At 37.0% G+C, this 19,029-nt stretch overlaps 1 protein-coding gene across 1 annotated transcript in view; it reads left to right on the forward strand.

The window, feature by feature from the left end:
• Window positions 1–18,653, forward strand: part of RAB31 (RAB31, member RAS oncogene family) — a 160,496-nt gene extending 141,843 nt beyond the window's left edge. Inside the window, exons 6-7 of the mRNA XM_044683154.1 lie at window positions 18,426–18,535; window positions 18,592–18,653. Of these exons, the coding sequence (XP_044539089.1) occupies window positions 18,426–18,535; window positions 18,592–18,653 (172 nt within the window). The remainder of the gene's footprint in view (window positions 1–18,425; window positions 18,536–18,591) is intronic.
• Window positions 18,654–19,029: the final 376 nt, after the last annotated feature.

Consider the following 19,029-nt stretch of genomic DNA (forward strand, 5'->3'; position numbering starts at 1 on the left):
TTTTTGGTGAACATTAGGTGTGATTTAACAATGACTTAATTATCTGATAATCAGATTTAGAGCAATCTCAAAATTCCAAACATTTTCCTGACAGTAAAACTTTGACCAATGTTGGCTATTCAAAACATAGCTCTGTACCTGGATGTAAAGGACAAAGTCTTTGAAAGGTGAAAGAATGTTTCTAAGGACACTCTATTTTTTCTGCTTCCATGTTTTCCTGTCCATTGTGGGGTCCTGCTGCTTCCTTACGAATGGCTCTAGGTGTTTGTAATGTGGGTTTTTAGGTTTTTCAACTGAAATGAATACCTGAGTGTGTAGATATCTGATTAAAGTACTCTATGGTGAATTGAAATGGGCCAGATTGTGCGGAAAAAAAGTCACCTGGTGAATATCACAGCTTCAAGCTGAGATACAGCCAACTGGTCTACCAGCTTCATTGGACAGAGACAAGGTGGTAATCCTCATTAAAAGAAGCTGCTGATCTACTTCTTAGCCAGTCTCAGATTGCTTTGATGATTGCCACTTTATAATATAGTCTGAGATCTGGTATGCCTAGGCCACTTTCCTTTATTTTAAAAAAAATTAATTCTCTTGATATTCTTGGTCTTTGGTTCTCCAAGGTAAATGTTATTATTTTTTCAAGCTCTATAAAATAATTTTTGGTCATTTGATTAGTATGGTACTGAATAAATAAATTAATTTAAGTAGAATTATCATTTTTATTATATTGGCTCGACCTATTCACGAGCAATTAATATTTTTCCAGTTGTTTACATCTGACTTAATTTGTGTGAAGTTCATATAGTTCCTGGGTTTGTTTTGACAGATAGACTCCCAAGTATTTTATATTGTCTAGGGTTATTTTGGGGCATCTAAGTAGTGCAGTGGATAGAGGGTCAGGCTGGGAGTCAGGAAGACCTGAGTTCAAATCCAGCTTCAGACACTTACTAGTTGTGTGACTCTGGGCAAATCACAAAGAGTTTTGACACAGCTGAAGCAACTGAACAAAAATTTATTTTAAAAGGAATTTCTCTTTCTGTCTCTCACTATAGAACTTTATTTGTAATATCTAGAAATGCTAATGATTATGTGGGTTTATTGTATATCCTACAATTTTGTTAAAGTTGTTAATTATTTCAACTAGGTTTTTTTTGTTGATTCTGTAGTATTCTCTAGGTATATCATCATATCATCTATAAAGAATGATAGTTTTGTTTCCTCATTGCTCATTCTAATTCCTTCAATTTCTTTTTCTTCTCTTATTGTTATAGCTAGCATTTCTAGTACAATATATTTTCCTTGTCATTGTTCCTTTACCCATTGAACAGAAGAAGAATCAGTGGGTCAGTCTCATGTATACTTGTTCACTCTGCCCTTCAGGAATCCCAGAGACTAAAGGTATACACATACCTAGAACAAACATATTGAGTTTCTGTATGTATTTTATATATGCCAATGAACAAAAAAAAAATCATACTGGGACAGCTTCTAATATCCTACAAAAATAAAAATGTACTTTAATTCAGATTGTTCTATAGCATTCCTACCTTTCACTGTGAAAATCCTAGAAAAAGCTACCTAGGGATATTAATTACTTTTTCCTCCCTTCACACTTGCTTCTCAACTTCTTGTGATAAAGCTTTAGAGTAGACCTAATCATCACTCCACTGAAACTATTCTCTCCAAGGTCTATTAATTACCAGATCTGATGACCTTTTCAAGTCTTATACTTCTTGACATCTCTGTAGCAATTGACACCACTGATTGTCCTTTCTTCCTAGACATTATCTTCTTGGCTTTTCACAATGCTACACTCTTCTGGTTTTTCTTCTACCTGCCTGAAAGCTCTCTTTCAGTCTCTTTTGTAAGTTCATTATCTTTGTTTGCTTTCCATCCATGGCTCTACCCCAGGGCACCATCCCAGGTCCTATTCTTTTATCTATGTTCTCTTCCAAAAAATAACTTATATGGGAATATACTTTACATGATTGCATGAATAAAATCTACATCAGATTGCTTTACCATCTCAAGGAAGGAAGAAGGGAGGGAGAGGATTTGGAACTAAAAAAATTTTTTTAAATGAATGTTGTTTTTACATGTAATTGGAGAAAATTACATTTATATGTTTGTATATATACATACATATAAATACATTTAATTAACCTATTTTTCTGTCTTAGTATCAGTTCTAAGACAGAATAGTGGCAAAGGCTGGGCAATTAGGAGTTATTTGCACAGCCAGGAAGTGTCTGAGGCCACGTTTGAACCCAGATCTTCCTGACTCTAGGCCTGGTACTCTATCTACTCTGCTACCTAACTACTCCCACCCCCAAATAAAATATTTAAAATTTTTTTCTCTTATTATCAAATTGATAGAAGGACATTAAAATCTCCTGTCATTTAAGAAAGCACACAAACACACTAATTGGTCTCTCTGCCTCTAGTCTTTCCTCCTCTTCAGTGCATCCTCCACATAGTTGCCAGTGGTATTCTCAAAGCAAAGTTCTGACCAGGTCATTCTCCTGCCTAAGAAGCTTTATTGGCTCCTTTTTACTCTTAACTTCTCTATCAAGAGAGCACATTTCCTTTTTTTTCTGGGGGGAATGGGGTGCTGGTTGGAGGGAGTGAACATTCTCTTCTCTGATTCAGATTAAAGGCCCTCTGTAAGTTAATGAGAGCTTCTGAGGCTGAAAGTATTCATTCCCTTGAGGTTAACCTGGTGATAAACTCTTTAAACTCAACTTTGGTGAAAAAGCAAAACAAAATGGATAGTCTATAAGTAAGCCCACCTAGCAATTAATGCATTGACTAACTAGGATCATATTTACATGTCTGTGAAACATTAAAATCATTGGTTCCTATTCAAAATAAAAAAATCATTGGTTCCTTGACCAACTTATTTGTCATTGTTCATATATATAATAGTAATATTAACAATTGTAAGGATTAAATTAGGAGTTTTGACAAAATGAGAGAGCAGCTTTTAATAACTTAAGTTTTAATGAGACTTGTCATGTAGAGATGGAAGCATGGAATCCCTGCAAAAAAACAGGGACAGCCTCACCCAGAATTCCAGGGGACCCCCTCTGAAGAACTTTGGGTGAAGGGACAGTTGAGAAGGGTTGAGGCAGTTGCTTTCTGGGGGTTGAGGTGAGTGGATCACTGCTTACTACTCCTGACTTGGGGGGTGCACCTGAGTGGCCATTGTGGCACAAGCCATCGTGGTTTCCACACAGGGGTTAGCCTGTTTAATAGGGTTGGTCTTTACCAACTTCAATATAACAAATATTTAGTGATTTAGAGAGTAGAAATATTCATTATTAGCAAGAGAGCCAGTTTAGTTAAGTGCCCTTCACCCCCTCCTGTGGGGGGGGGTAAGGGCAGCTTCAACCTAACAGATCAGGGTCACCCTTTCCTTATCCAAAAACCTAATTACCCCCTCTAGCTTTTCCTTTTACTTCTTAATATAAGCTTTATCTACAATATCTGTGCCTGGAAATTATTTGGGGAATACACACTGCTCAAGTCTGGTCATCTAGCTTGAATCCTATCAGCTGCCAGATTTAAGAAGATCGTCTGTCTCAGTCCTTCAACATTTAGATAACTAGCTTCTACTTATTCCTCTATCAGACCTGTGAGGAATATAAGTTAAAGAAAGGGGGAACATCATTAGAGTTCAGGCTCAACAGAAACTTAATAGAAGTACCTTCAGTCAGTCTCCATTTTTCCAACTGAAATCTCAACTACTTGGGGGGAGGGGTTTGAGAGTCAGGAGTGTCTAACCCCCTCCCTTCTCACTGAACCCTGTCAATCTGTGTCTGTGTCTTGAAGGTTACTGGCCCTGGCATAATTATCAGCTTTCCCAGATATCTGTTATTTATCAACATAACAAACTATAGTAGAGTTGTAAATTAATATTATCCAATTAAGCCAGAGAAAAAACTTCTTACAGTTTTTAACAATTAACAATTTAGTTTTATTAATATAGAGATCATAAAAGAATATAGTAAAATGAATATAGTAAAGTATATCTATATCTGTCTGTCTGTCTATCTATCTATCTATCTATCTATCTATCTATCTATCTATATCTCCCAACCACTAACTATCACCAACCCAACGACCACCTTTTAACCCAAAAAAGGTCCCAAAAGCCCTCTCAGTAAGCTCAGGCTCACCTTTTATATTCTACCAACTAAACGCCAACCACCAACCAAACACACTCCCAGCAGCCAATTTCCCTGCAACTGCCAGCACCTAACTGTCAGCAACTGACTCCCCGCTTTGACCAACTGACACTTATATATCCCCTTCTTACCTCACTTCCTGTCTCTATGGTTTCTACTTCCTTTCACTGTGGGCTGGTTGATCCCTACACATCTCTTTGGTAAGAGGACCTCCAGGTCCCCCATTAAATTAGAGAAAAGGAATAAAGAATTCCTTTTTACACAGTAATAATAGCTAGCATTTGTATAATGTTTTAAGGTTAGCAAAATGTTTTACACATATTATCTCATTTGATCTTCTGAACAATACTGGGAAGTAGTCACTATTATCATTCCCATTTTATAGATTAGGAAACCAAGGCAGAAGGAGATTAAATGATTTGCCCAGGGTTATACAACTAGCAAGTTTTACTTAACTAAATCCAGTACTCCATTCACTGTGCCACCTACCTGTACATATATTTCATTGTATTTCATATTTGAAGAGAACAACTATGTCAGAAGTAACCTAGGGCTTACAGTTATTTCCTCATTAAATTTGTGAAAATCCTCCTTTCTTAAGTAATTAGTTGATAATGAGTTTGCTCCCTGAGTTATTTGAATTCAACTAATGTTTATGAAGTATAGTTAAATATCTATGTTGCATTTCCCTTCCTGGATATAAATTCTATGAACTCTCATTTCCATTCTTTTTCTAACCTTTATAGATTCTCTACTTAATTCTGTACACAGTATGTGCTAAAAAATTAAACTAATTCATTAATGTAAATATTATCGTGTTAAGGAATTATGGAAGAAATAAGGATGAATAAGAAGTGGCGTTTGTCTTCCAGTAGCTTCCAATATGATAGAGGAGATGACTTGGGCACAGATAAATATTTTGTAAGGTAGATTGTAATGAGTACCACAAAGGTGATGCGAACAAAAATACTTTTAAAGTACAAAGGAGGGAGAAAGAGATTTTTGTTAGGAGGATCCACAATGCTTCATGGAACGAATGGCATTTGAAGAGGGCCTTAAAGGGTGTAGGATTTCCAAAGGCAGAATTAAGATTAGGGTAGGAAGGGAAAACATTTATACTCTGCCTCCTTGTTGTTTCTTTCACTCTTGTATTCATTTTGTGGTGTTATTTTAAGAGTAGTTGAAGAAAGTTTTCATGGTGACTTTGAGCTTCTCTGCTCTACTCTACCATCTTGGCTCTACCCCAAAGATTCAGGGAAGACATTTACAGAGAAGTAAAGATGAAATCAGGCAAAGCATAAAGGATGATTTTTCAGAAAGATGATCTTAAGCTAGCAAATAGTCATTCTTCATAATAGAAAAAGACTAATTAATTTTTTAGTTGTTATTCCCAGAATTTTAAGAAGGCTAGTAACACTCTTGGGGTTATCGTTAAACCATATACTCATAATTTTGTCTTTACATATAGGGCTAGGATGTTCCAGAATGATTCCTTTCTTTTTTCTATCATTCCATATTAGAATGTGTTTTATCCTGATGTTCAATCTTTTTTTTTACCAATACGGTCCTGGATAAATGGCTTAGAAATTTGTTATTATACAAAATTGTTAGTTATGATCCTCCTGGAATCTAATATGACTTTAGTCCATCACTTGATGTGGCAGCTGTCACCCTCGTAGCTTATCAATTCATGAAAATGTGCCACATGTCACAGAGAGCTCTCTACCTCCTTCATTCAGCAGAAATAGGAAATAACATCCACATCCTTCTCTGTAGGCAGGAGGAGTAGATTCCAGTCTTATCTGACTATACAATAATGTAATACATTTAAAAGCTGTTTTCCTTTCATATATAGCACACTGCTGCCCAATGTAACCACTCTGACAAGTATTTATTAAGGCATATCCTGTGTAGTGCACCATGTTCGTCATTGTGGATACAATCACAAAACAAAACAAAAGACTCCTTTCTCTCTAGTAGCTTCCATTCTATTAAGATACTTCAAGATAAAATTAAATTGCTAGATACAGGAATATTTGAGACTAGAGAGAGCACTAACATATATTTATTGGGATTATTATTATTTTTATTTGTCACCAGCACCATTTGAAATGACCCCTTCAGTTGGACAAGGTAGATTTTTTCATGTTCAGTTTACACAGTTAAATTTACTCAGTTTCTCAGTTAAATTAAGTTAAATTAAATTAAAGTTACTCAGTTAAATTAAGCATTCCAAGTTAAGTGGTTAAAGTTTAATTCAGTATTAGAGTCAGACCCAGATCATCTTTTAAGACTCGAGACACGATATAAGATTGTCAAAATGTGTGCATTGGCTTGTCCTGAAACAATGAAATATGGAGCAGCCTCCCTCTGGAGAGGGATTTGTCGGGGTTCAGCTAGAACAGAGGTTTGAGGATGCCTTTACCCAATCTCAAAGGCTAGCTGTCTTACTAAATAAATATGTAATAAAGGAGCAAATAATGAATTTGCATCGCCTCTATTCCCTTAGCTATTTTGGCTTTCAGGGAATGTTGGAAGTCAATTCCCATAAATACCATGATAGACAGTACACAGTGCTCCAAGTTTTGCTAATCCATATATGATTAAACCAAAATTAAATAAACACTGAAGAATAGGTCTCTCACACATTCTTGATGCCATTTGACAAATTGCTCTGTTTCTTTGGGATTTCAAAAGCCTCATGTCAAATTGTGGCATGGTTGGTTTTTAATAATGAGAGATACTATGTAAGAGTTTTCAGCCTTGGGGCTTAGCCAGGCTTTGGATTTCATTCAGAACATTGCCATCTTTACGACAATCCCCAAACAGCTGGCTCATCTGTCCTTTCTCAGCTTGGTTTCTCTTTGTTACTTTGGAATCATCTGGTCATGTTAAAGGGGTAAAGCTTTAAAAGTTGATGGGCTTCCAACCTTGCGAGAGATTACCTGTTTATTGGAATTTGAAGGGAGGGGATTGTCTAAACCAGTGGTTCCCAAACTTTTTTGGCCTACTGCTCCCTTTCCAGAAAAAATATTACTTAGTGCCCCCTGGAAATTATGAAACTATTTATTGAACTCAGAATAGAATGTAATACAAAAAAAGCGTGGTCATCACTGGGCAGTGCATCACCCTGGATCGCTGCAGCAGCCACCAGGGGGCGGTGGTGCCCACTTTGGGAATCACTGCTCTAAACCTTTATGGAAATCAGCCTCAGATTACAATGATGGGCTTTAAGTTATAGAAGTAGGGGGCAGTAGGATGCCCCTATCAAAGGGCAAGTATGATTTCCAATGTGGATAGCCCATAAAAGATGGGGGCTATGAACAAAGGAGTGAGTTAATTGCCAGAGGGCAGGGAGTTCAGAGACATTCTGTTAGTCAAAATAATGAAAACTAAGGGGGCAGTTGGGTGGCTCAGTGGATTGAGAGCCAGGCTTAGAGACGGAAGGTCCTAGGTTCAAATCTGGCCTCAGACACTTCCTAGCTGTGTGACCCTGGGCAAGTCACTTGACCCCCATTGCCTAGCCCTTACCACTCTTCTGCCTTAGAACTAATACACAATAGTGATTCAAAGGCGGAAGGAAAGGGCTTAAAAAAATAAATTAGAAAAAATAATGAAGACTGGCTTAGGGAAGGGAGCAAAAGTATTAGTAAGAATGAGCATGGAATGACTTTAAGGAGCCTAGGTTATCTAAAGATTTGTGTTGAGAAGAATAAAATAATACAGCTAAAAATGTGATCTAGGTAGAAAAGGTAGGTTTGGGGCAAGTAGGTTCAAAGACAGGTAGAAGAATTTTGACTTCAATAGGTTAGGAAGCCATTTTAAGTTCTTGAGTAGATAATTCAAAAATCAAAGTGATATTTTAGGACTTTGAATTACAAAGGGATAAATAGAAGGTATCAGAAAGAGGAGAGAGGGAAAGCAATAACTAGGTTAAAATTCAGCAGCGGTTTAATATTTATTGTGATTTAGGTTACAAAACTATGACATGACAAGTCAGAAGGGGAAGGTGGAGGCATTACAATAACAAATTGTCATTTTCATTTGACTATACTACCATTAATCTTTTATAATTAATATTCACTGCTGTGAATTAGGAAGAGGTTCTATACCCCAGAAAAGAGGCAGCTATTTGGCCCAATGGATAAGAGTGCTGGACCTGGAGTCAGGAAGATCTAAGTTCCAGACTCAGATACTTCCTAGCTATGTGACTCTGCTTCAATTTCCTCAACTGTAAAATAGGGATAATAATAGGGCTCATCTCTCAGGGTTATTTTTGAGGAGGTAATAAAAATAGTTAACATTTTGTATAATATCTGCTATATGCCAACTTACTGTGCTAAGTGCTTTACAAATATCTTATGAGATAATATTTGTTAAGAGCATTATAAACCCTAAAATGCTATATAGTAGGACCTTGTTTTATATAAACTTAACACATGTTAATTCAAATAAATAAATTCAAAAATTCAAATAAAAGCTGAAAAAGAGGAACAATATAAAAATTTTTTTAATAATATACTAAATTCTAGCCATTTTCCCAAATGGCTTACAGTCTCTCAGCAGTTCACCCAATAATGCTAGCTCTCTCTCTGAGAAATGTTAGTGTAAATGTTATATTAAAATCCTGAGAAATGTTGGATGTCACCTTGATTGACAAGGGAGGCAGTTGGAGAGATTGGAATGTTCCTGATGTAGTGAGCCAGGGGCAAAAGTCGGTTGGCCTAGGGGTATAAATAACCCTAAGAGGCACCTGGAGGGGTTTTTGGTCTTTGGTCTTTTGGGATTTTGCATCCTTAGATCTTTAGGTCTCTAAATCTTCCTAGCTCTTTAGGTCTCTGGGTCTCTGGGTGGTGAAGGGAAGCTGGGAGGTCTATGAAGAAGAGAGTTGATAGGATCTGAATATCTCTGAAGGCTGTGAGAGCTAATACATCACCAAACACTGATAGTGAGAAAGCTGAGAGAATAAAATCACCAACACAGCTGAATTCAAGAGTAGTAACTCCTCTCTGGCTTGGCAGTGGCCCAGCTGGGCCAGAGGGGTTGTGAAGAACAAAGCTCCAGCTTCCACTAAGTCAATAGCCTCCAGTCCTGAGTGATTATAAATATTAGATTGACAGGGTCTCCAATCCCCAATCCTTATCCTGATTATCCTTTCTCAAATTTAAATTATAGATAAAGAGTGTTTATTAAGTACCTTCCTGAGTGGTCTTTATATCACCACCCTTGGGGAGGGAGCTAATGCAGTCAGATAACAAATGTGATCCAAGGTTAATCAGAGCCCAATATTAATAATTGATCCAACCCCAGGTTGGACCTGAAAGGGTTACCCATCCACCTAACCTTTCGGGGTCCTTCCCTGAGCAACTGTTATTGAAGAGGGAAATTATAACAACTAGTAAGGGTGATTGGGCTTGATGTTCCCCCATCACCAGCACCTAGGGAGAATACAGAGATATATCCACCTCACTAGATATCTATATCTCCCTAGGACCTCTCTTTCTTTATAACATAAGTCATTACATTGTTTTGTACCAAACATTAGCTCTCACATGTCTTTGTCCAGAATTCATACCACTTTGGAACCCAGATGTTAAAAGTTTCCTGTGCACTTTGGACATGGGAATTAGGGATTTATTCGAATTTGGAAATTTGAAGTCCAAACATTCTTTTTAATTCTTTTTAGCTCCCTGTTGCCTCTAGGAGAAAATACAAACTCCTGCCTGGCACAATCTAGCTTCTGCCTACCTCTCCAGTCTTTTAAGGCTTTATTCTCCTTAGGGCAGTCTGCCTTTTAGCCATATGGTTTGACTGGCTTTTCCTCATTCCATTCCAACCTTTCTTGCCATATCTTTGCTCAGGCTGTACTTGCCTCATGTCTGGAATGCACTTGGTCTTCCTCTCTGCTGCTCTTTAGAATGCCTTGTTCATGTCCAAACTCAGTTCAAGCTCTGATTCCTCTGATCCCCTGAGCTGCTTGTACTTAGCAGAAGTGGCTATATATTTATTATTTTTTAATCTTTACTATTTATGTTTACATATTATATTTTGTATTTTCTTATAGTCAAGGATGATTTCATTTTTCTCCTTGTACTCCCAGCATAAAGCACAGTTCCTGGCATAATTCCTTGTTACTTAAGTCCTTGCAACAGATGAAGACTAAAGTTTAGGACTACCAGGTAGCTCATTAAGTCTATAATTTCTGGGCAGACTTTGGAAGATGGAATGGAGCCCATTGAATAGTTGACTTAATTTTGCTGCATTGATTATGAATAGTACATATCCAACTTTGAAACCATTTCAAAAATTATTATTAAGAGCATTTACACTGGGGGCAACTACGTGGCCAAGGGGATTGAGAACCAAACCCAGAGACTGGGGGTTCTGGGTTCAAATCTGGCCTGAAGCACTTCCTAGCTGTGTGACCTTGGGAAAATCCCATTGCCTAGCCCTTACCACTCTTCTGCCTTAGACCTAATACAGAATATTGATTCTGAGATGGAAGGTAAGGGCTTAAAAGAAATGAACATTAATACTTTTTTGGTGTCCTGTAAACTTTCAGAATTGGAGATGCAAGATAGTAAAACCCAAGATGAATTCAGATCAAATATTTTAAAATTCTCAAACATTAAAAACTAATGCCAAGACCATCAAAAGCAACAACATGATTTATGAAACAGAAAATTGTTTGTAACCAAATACTGACATTTTCCTAGGGTCCTATCTTATTATAGGCATCACAGACTCCATTCATGGAATGTATTTTATACTCAGTTTACGGAATGTACTCTAGATTCCATTCATGGTGTGCACTCTAGACTCTATTCATGGCATACATTCCCTCTTTACCGCTGTTGCATATATCTAATTTCTAAAAAAGTCAATGAAAATGCTACCTCTTATATAAACCCTTTCCTGATCCACCCTTCCTGCCCCCCATAAATTCTAGTGCCTCCCCAACGGAAAATTATCTTTATTTCTTTAGTATAATTTTGCATGTATTTATATGTGTATCTGCTATTTCCTCCAATAGAATGTGAGCTCCTTGAGGGCCAGAACTGTTTAATTTTTGTATCCCCTTCCAGAACGCCAGGTCCTTAACAGATACTTATTGATCGATTGATACTGCTTTTTGCTGCCAAGCGGTACATGGAAAAGAAGTTTATATGAGGTCATTCAGTGACAGTAACATGTCAACCTGCAAAGTGATTATCTTTTGTTGATAGTTGAAGCCAAGAGGCTGAAGTAAACAACCTTACAAATGCTGGTTAATCATGAAGCTGCAGGGAGCAAAAAGGAAGGTTGAAATTCCTTAGAGGACTGAATTTCTTCCTCAACCAGGCCCCACACATGGAAGATAAGGAGCATCAAAAGCTTTTATTTTTGGAAAAGATCATCTGGTCCAAACCTCTTATTCTAAAGGTGAAAAGATTGATGCCTAGAAGGTTAAGTGATTTTCCCCAGGTTTTACAGAGAGTAAGTGGCAAACACAGTATTTGTACTCAGGTAAGGCCAACACTATGTCCAAACTTGTGGCAAATGTGGCAAAATGTGGCTCTCAAAAATGTCGGTTCACATAGCGTTACTGAAGGTCAGCTTTGATTTAGGAGTTTTTGCCAGAAGAGCTAATATTCATTTTGCTTTTAATCTGCGTGCTGCCCAGAAACTGAGTTTCCCTGGAATTTCTATTTTGAATTCCAGGGATCATTTTCAAGCGCTTCAGTTTTCCAGATGTTTGGACTTTTACCTCGGAGTCTAGCCATCACAGATTGGACTGAAATAGGAAGAGAAGCCATAAGAAAGGTCTACAAGGGATGAGCCCCTGAGAGCAAGGGAGACAAAGTGGCTGCTGTCAGTTTTTGAGATCTGGGCCTAAGAAATTCTTTCCAAGGCATCCTCCTTCCATTTTTCCTAGGTGTTACTTTCACTTTCCTGTATAAAAAAAATAAAATTTAAAAACCTTTTTATTGATGCTTTTTTCTTATATCACAGACATCTCCTACCCCTATTTTTCTAAGATGGAACTTTTTGCTTGTGACAAAGAAAAACAATTAAGCAAAAACATCTGGTACAAAAACATCATCTGATAATGAATACAATATTCTGTCCTAGTAATTCTCCACCTCTCTGCTCCAGGGAATGAGGCATATTTGTCATCTCTTCTTCGCAGGACCTTCTTTGGTTGTAACACCTTCATTTTCTGCCCAGGGAGAGACAGGGTGGGACTCGTGTTATTAAAGATCTATCCTTAAGAACTCTTCTTTATGTCAACTCCTTGGGGGCAGGGACTGTTTTGCTTTTTGTATTCTCAAGGCTACCATTGGGCTTTATGTTTCCTAGATACTTAATAACTATTTGTTAAATTGAAGAAAAAAAAAATTAAAAAAATCTTTTCTTTTCGGAGGACTAGGGCCTGTTTTCAGACCTGGAGTGTTTTTCCATGAGAAAACACTGTTTAAGTCTACGATATGAACTTGACACTGCTTGCTTAAACTTGACACTGGGGCTTTGGTCACAGGTAAATAGTAGCTCTGGATACACGTGATTAAGCAGGCAGGATCTCATGGGAACAGTTTCTCACTCCCATGATAGGGATGTTGAGTGGATTAGCTCCACAGTGCTATATATAGGCTACGTGTGATTGTCTGGGTCTTAGGGTATAAATGTTGTAATTATTGGCTAGCTAAAAAAAAAAAAAAAGATCTTTTTTGGCTTTTGTTCTCTCCCAGGTAAATTGCCTTTAGCATCAGGAGGGGTTTAGTTTTAAACATACACTGTGCTCGTTCAAAACTATCATTAAAAGAGTCGCTTCGTCTGTGTTACACAAATATCTTGGATATTTAGAGAAAATATGAGCGGTAATGGGAGCATAACAAACTCTAATTATTCACTTCAGTGGCTGTCCTTGGTATCGTGGAAGGCTATAAGAATCTGCTTCATCACACACAACAGCCTTCCCACACATCCCACAGCTTGCTTCTGCAGGATTTTGATGGAGTGTTATGAATATTTCCCATCATTTTTGGCCCAGATACTTTAAACACGTGGGATGGTGGTGACAAAAACTATTTCACCAGACAGTTAAACTACCATATACTGCTCACCGTTGCCATGCTACGATATCGCTAACTTATTTGCCATTCTAAACTTGACCTTGGATGGGGGCCATGGCAGTGGGAAGAGGGTAAAGGGGGAGCAAAACTTTTCTTTTTTCCCCCCTCTCAGCTTCCAGGAGTTTGGTTTACTTGGAAATTTCTGTGTGTGTTTTTTCATGCACTAGGGATTTTAGAAACATAATATGCTTAATACAATGCATGCGTGAGAAAAATGAATTGGGGGGAGAAAGCCAGAAGACCATCTTGATTTTGTTATTGTAAAAAGGTTCTGTGACACATGTTTATCATCCTTTTCTGAGGTATTATTTCATAGGCATAAACTTATAAAAAGGGCATAGGGAAGGCCTCGATGACCACCAACATTCCAATTTTATTTACCAGAATTATTCTATGATTCTGTGTAATGATATTTAGCTCCCCGCTTTTTAGCAGGAATCTTAAGGGAAATATGACCTGTGTTACTAATTAGGGGAGCCTCAGAGGACATCTGGAATAGTTCTGTTTTAATGGTTAAGCTGGAAAAAAGCTTGGAATGTAACCTCCTTCTGAAAAGGGTGCCTTAATTGTCAAAACTCCCATTCTCATATACAGTTTAGAGGACTATAGGATTTAATATTAACCTATATCTATATAGTGTTTTAAATTATACAAAGTGCTTTACATACATTATCTCATTAGCTCCTCAAAACAACCCTGTTAGAAAAGTACTACAGGTATTTTTATCCCTATTTTAGCACTCAAGGGTGCCTTAGAGATAATATAAACAGCTGATGTTTATATTATACCTTAAAGTTTGCAAAACACGACATCATTATATTTTAATTCTTGCAACTCTGAGTTGAGAGCCATTATTTTCCTCATTTTATGGATGAGGGAACTGAGATCAGAGAGGTTAGATGACTTGCCTGTGGTCATGTAATTGCTAAATTTCAGTTAGGATGGAAACCTGGTAATCACTTCTATGCCACATTGACTTTCTGGTATAACTCCCACATTTTACAGATAAGGAAATTGGTTCCTAGAGAAGGGAGGCACTGTACTTAAGACCACATGGAAACTAAGCAACAAAGGCTGCATTTGAAACATGATCATAGGTTTAATCATAGATTTGAAAGAGTACTTGTTGTCATTCAGTCATTTTGAGTTGTGTCTGACTTTGTGACATGATTTGGGGTTTTCTTGTCAGAGATACTGGAATGGTTTGCTGTTTCCTTCTCCAGCTCATTTTACAGTTGAGAAAATGAGACAAACTGGGTTAAATGACTTCCCCAGGGTGACACAGCTTGTAAGTGTCTAAGGCTGGATTTGAACTCAGGAAGATAAGTTGTCCTGACTCCATGCTCAGAGCTCTATCCACCCTACCACCTTGCTGCCCTGGAAAGGACCTTAGAGGTCATCGATTCCAATCTCCTCTTTCTACAAACTGAACTTACCATCCTCCCTCAACACTTGCCCCTTCCCCTAATATTGCTCTTTCTATTTAAGGCAAGATCATCCTCCCTGGGACCAAGTCTCATATTTGACTCTTTCCTTTTGTTCATTTCTTACATCCAATTCAGCTTTGGTTAGTTTTTATCCATAACTTTCCTTTTCATCTCAACTATAATATATTAACTTTAGTCCTTCATTACATCTTGCTTCAATTTTTCCTTCCAATTGGTCTTAATGCCTCCAATCTATTTTCTCTTTATCAATCTTTCCTTACATCATTGCCTGAATAATCTCCCCCTGCAAGTAATATTTCATTGTATTTTTCACAATTACATGTAGAAACAATTTTTTACATTTGTTTTCTGAAAATTTGAGATCCAAATTCTCTTCCTTCCTTCCTCTCTTCTTGAGATGGCAAGTAATCAGATATAAATTATGTATGTGCTGTCATACAATACATTTTTCCATATTGGTCATGTGGTCATGTTCTGGTTCTGTTCACTTCACTTTATATCAGTTCATATCTCTTGCCAGGCTTTTCTGAAATGTTCTTGTTTGCCATTTCTTTTGGCACAATAGTATTCCATTACAATCATGTCCCACAACTTATTCAGCCATTCCCCAGTTGATGGACATTCCCAGTTTTCAATTCTTTGACACCACAAAAAGAGTTGCTATAAATATTTTTGTACAAATAGGTCTTTTCCCCCTTTCTCTTATCTCTTCAGGATATTCCTGGGTTAAAGGTTATGCATAGCATTATGGCCCAATAATTTTATGGCCCCAATTGCTCTCCAGAATGGTTTTGTCATCTCACAGTTCCACCAATAGTGTATTAATGTCCCAATTTTTCCATATGCCCTCCAGCATTAAACATCTTTCTTTTTAGTCATATTAGCCAATCTGATAAGTGTACCCCAGAATTGTTTTAATTTGCATTTCTCTAATTAATTTTAATTTGGAACATGTTAAAATATGATGTTAGGTTGTTTTACTTTCTTTATCATATTCTTTGACCATTTATCAATTGGGGAATGATTTGTCTGAATAATATTTCTAATTAACATTTTAGATTATATCAGTTCTCTATTAAAAAAATTCTTTTGGTTCCAAAAATAAAGAGACAACTAGGTATTGTGAATAGATATTATTAGGCCTTGAGTCAGGAAGACCTGAGTTCAAATTTGGTCTCAGACATTTACTTAGCTATGTGACCTTGAACAAATCATCCAACCTTTCTCTGCCTCAGTTTCTTCAACAAATGGGGTTCTCTCCCAGGATTATTGTGAGGATTAAATGAGATAATATTTCTAAAGCACTCAATATAGTGTTTGGCACAAAGTAGGTATATGTAAATGTTAACTATTATTATTAAGTATAAACTCCTTATCTTGACATTTAAGGTTTTTTATAATATGGCTCCAACTTCTTTTTCTAGCCTCATATAGAATTAATGTGCCCATTCATGTACCCCTTGTACTATCTTCACTTGTATTCTATGACTCTTCCTTTTCTGTTCTGACTCTTCTTCCCTTTTGCTCATGCCTTTCTCATTTCTTTACAACATTCCTTTCTTTAGCCTTCATCAGGTCCATCTGTTGGAATTTCTCCTTATCTTCAAGGCCCAACTCAAGTGCTACCTCCTCTATGAATCCTTCCCTGATCACAGTCCATTTCCTGTTGATATTTATCACTCCTTTCTTAAATTCCTATTAGTACTTTGCCTAGATCTTTTCCTCTACACTTACCACATTCTCTTTTACATTGTGATTTTTTTGCATATATGTCTTTTCCCTTGTTAGACTAAGCATTTTGAGGGCAAAATTTACTTCACAACTATCTTTGTAACCTCAGCACCCAGCACATTGTAGTATTATATATATATATAGTTAAAGGGATTTTCTTAATTTAATGAGAGAGATATTCATATAATAGGCACCCACTTCCTCCAAAGGCTCCTTATATTCCATTTTTAGATAATGCAAATTATTCAAAAGTTCTCAGTTTCCTTAATAACTATGTGAGATATTATGAAGCCAGACTCCTGTCTCTAATTTTTAAAAGCTTTCACAACACATTCCCAATTTATATTTCTTTCCTGCCTCCCCCCCAAAATAATCTATTAAATTTTTATCAAATTACCTGTAGAAACCATTTATAACATTCATTTTCTGATATTTGTGAGCCAAATTCTCTCCCTCTTTCCCCCTCCCTAAGATAGCAAGTAATCTGATAAAGGTTATGCATGTGCTATCATATTTGTCATATAGTAAAAGAAGACATAGTTTTATCACACATATAGGGAAAAAATTCATGAAGGAAATAAAGTGCAAAATGACATGCTTTCATATGCATTCAGATGCTGTCAGTTCCTTCTATGCAGTGGATGCCTTTGTCATCATGAGTCCCTTCTAGTTTTCTTTGATCTGGCATTGCTGTTAAGAGTTAAGCCATTCACAGTTGAGCATTGTACAATATTGCTGTTACTGTATACAATGTTCTTCTGCCAACCTATATTTCTAACCTTTTTATACATTACTCTCTTTTCTGAACTCTGCAATTCAACCACATTTGCTTCCATGCCACTTCTCTCACACAACACTCTGTTTTGTTTCTGTACTTTTTCATGGCTATTTCAAAAGTCTTATACTTATTTTATTTCTGTTTTATATATTATATGTGTATATGTTTCCATGTCCTCCCCAAATGGAAGATAAGTTCTTTGTGGATGGGGACTATTCCACTCTTATCTTTGTATCACCAGAGCCTAGCACAGTGTCTGGACAGTAGAAGATGATTAATAAATCTTTGGCGATTCATCATGTTCTGTTTTTTAGGAAGGGTGTTTTCAAACAAAAGCTCACCCACAGGCATATGGACCAGATAACTCTTTTCACATTTCCTCTCTTTAATTTCCCACAAACACACTCTTTGCATAAGAATCTGCTTTAGTGTGTCTGCTCAGGAATGCTGACCTCCAAAGGAAACCAAGAAATAGCAATAACTTTGTATATTTATCTTTTCCTTCCAATCAGTCAGATAGCATTTTAAGTGCCTACTTTGTGCCAGGAAAAGTGTTAGGAAGTGTCCTCTACTAGGATCTTCTGGAGTGCAGAGGCTAGATCTTTGACTTTTTTTTTTTTTTTAATCCATCTTAATTCTGGTCATTGTACCATCTACATGCATGGATTCTCTTATTTTTTAAAACCTTTATTATCTATCCTATTTATTTATTTACTTTTTTAACTCTTACCTTCTGTCTTCGAATTGATAGTAGGTATTAGTTCAAGGGGGGAAAGCACTAAGGGCTAGGCAATTGGGGTTAAATTGACTTGCCCAATATCACACAGCTTGGAAGCATCTGAGACCAGATTTGAGTCCAGGACCTCCTGCCTCCAGGTCTGGCTTTCTATCCACTGAGCCACCTGCCTGTCCCTATTATCTATCTTATTAACAACTGGAAGACAGAAGAGCAAGCACTAAGCAAATAAATGGGGTTAAGTGACTTGCCTAAAGTTACAGAACTAAGAAGTATCTGAGGCCAGATGTGAACCAAGGTCTTTTGGACTCCAGACCTGAATGAATAGAAAGACCATTTCTATCACACCAAGACTGGATAGGATGAGAATGGTTTTCCCAAATACTAAGTTCTTTACAAATTATTTCTATATGTGTTTTACCTCTTTTCTAGGGAGGTTCCTATGAAGGATGCCAAGGAATATGCTGAATCCATAGGAGCGGTTGTAGTTGAAACAAGTGCAAAGTGTGCTATTAATATTGAGGAACTCTTTCAAGGAATCAGTAAGTACATCAATGTGTTCTTTTCTCTTTTGTGTATATTCTCAAAATTGTCTTAGATCAGATGTGTAGCTATCGAATGGAACCTGTGCTCTGGCTGATGGAGAGCTCAAACCTGTAGCCTTGGATTTATTTAGCCTTATGATCTTTAAGAGCATTCTAGCTCTGAAACTGTGATTCTCTCTTCTAGCCCCTTGATTCCCAAATGTAAATAATGAAGCATGGCAGCCAAAACCAAATAAATAAATAAACAAACAGACAATTAAATAGTTAAATGAACAAATGAATGAATGAATGAATGAATGAATGAATGAATGAATGAATAAAGGCCAGTGTGACCTTTGTATTAATAATCATCATTTCCAGGATGAAAGAATCCCTCTGTGCTTTGCTCTGGTCATATCACATCTGGAATATTGTTTTGAGTTCTGGGTTGTCAGAAGGGCATTGCCAAACTAGAATACCCCTGAGGATGGCAACCAGGATGAGAGAACTGG

Source organism: Gracilinanus agilis, chromosome 1 (assembly GCF_016433145.1).
Source record: "Gracilinanus agilis isolate LMUSP501 chromosome 1, AgileGrace, whole genome shotgun sequence".
Classification (NCBI taxonomy): Eukaryota; Metazoa; Chordata; class Mammalia; order Didelphimorphia; family Didelphidae; genus Gracilinanus; species Gracilinanus agilis.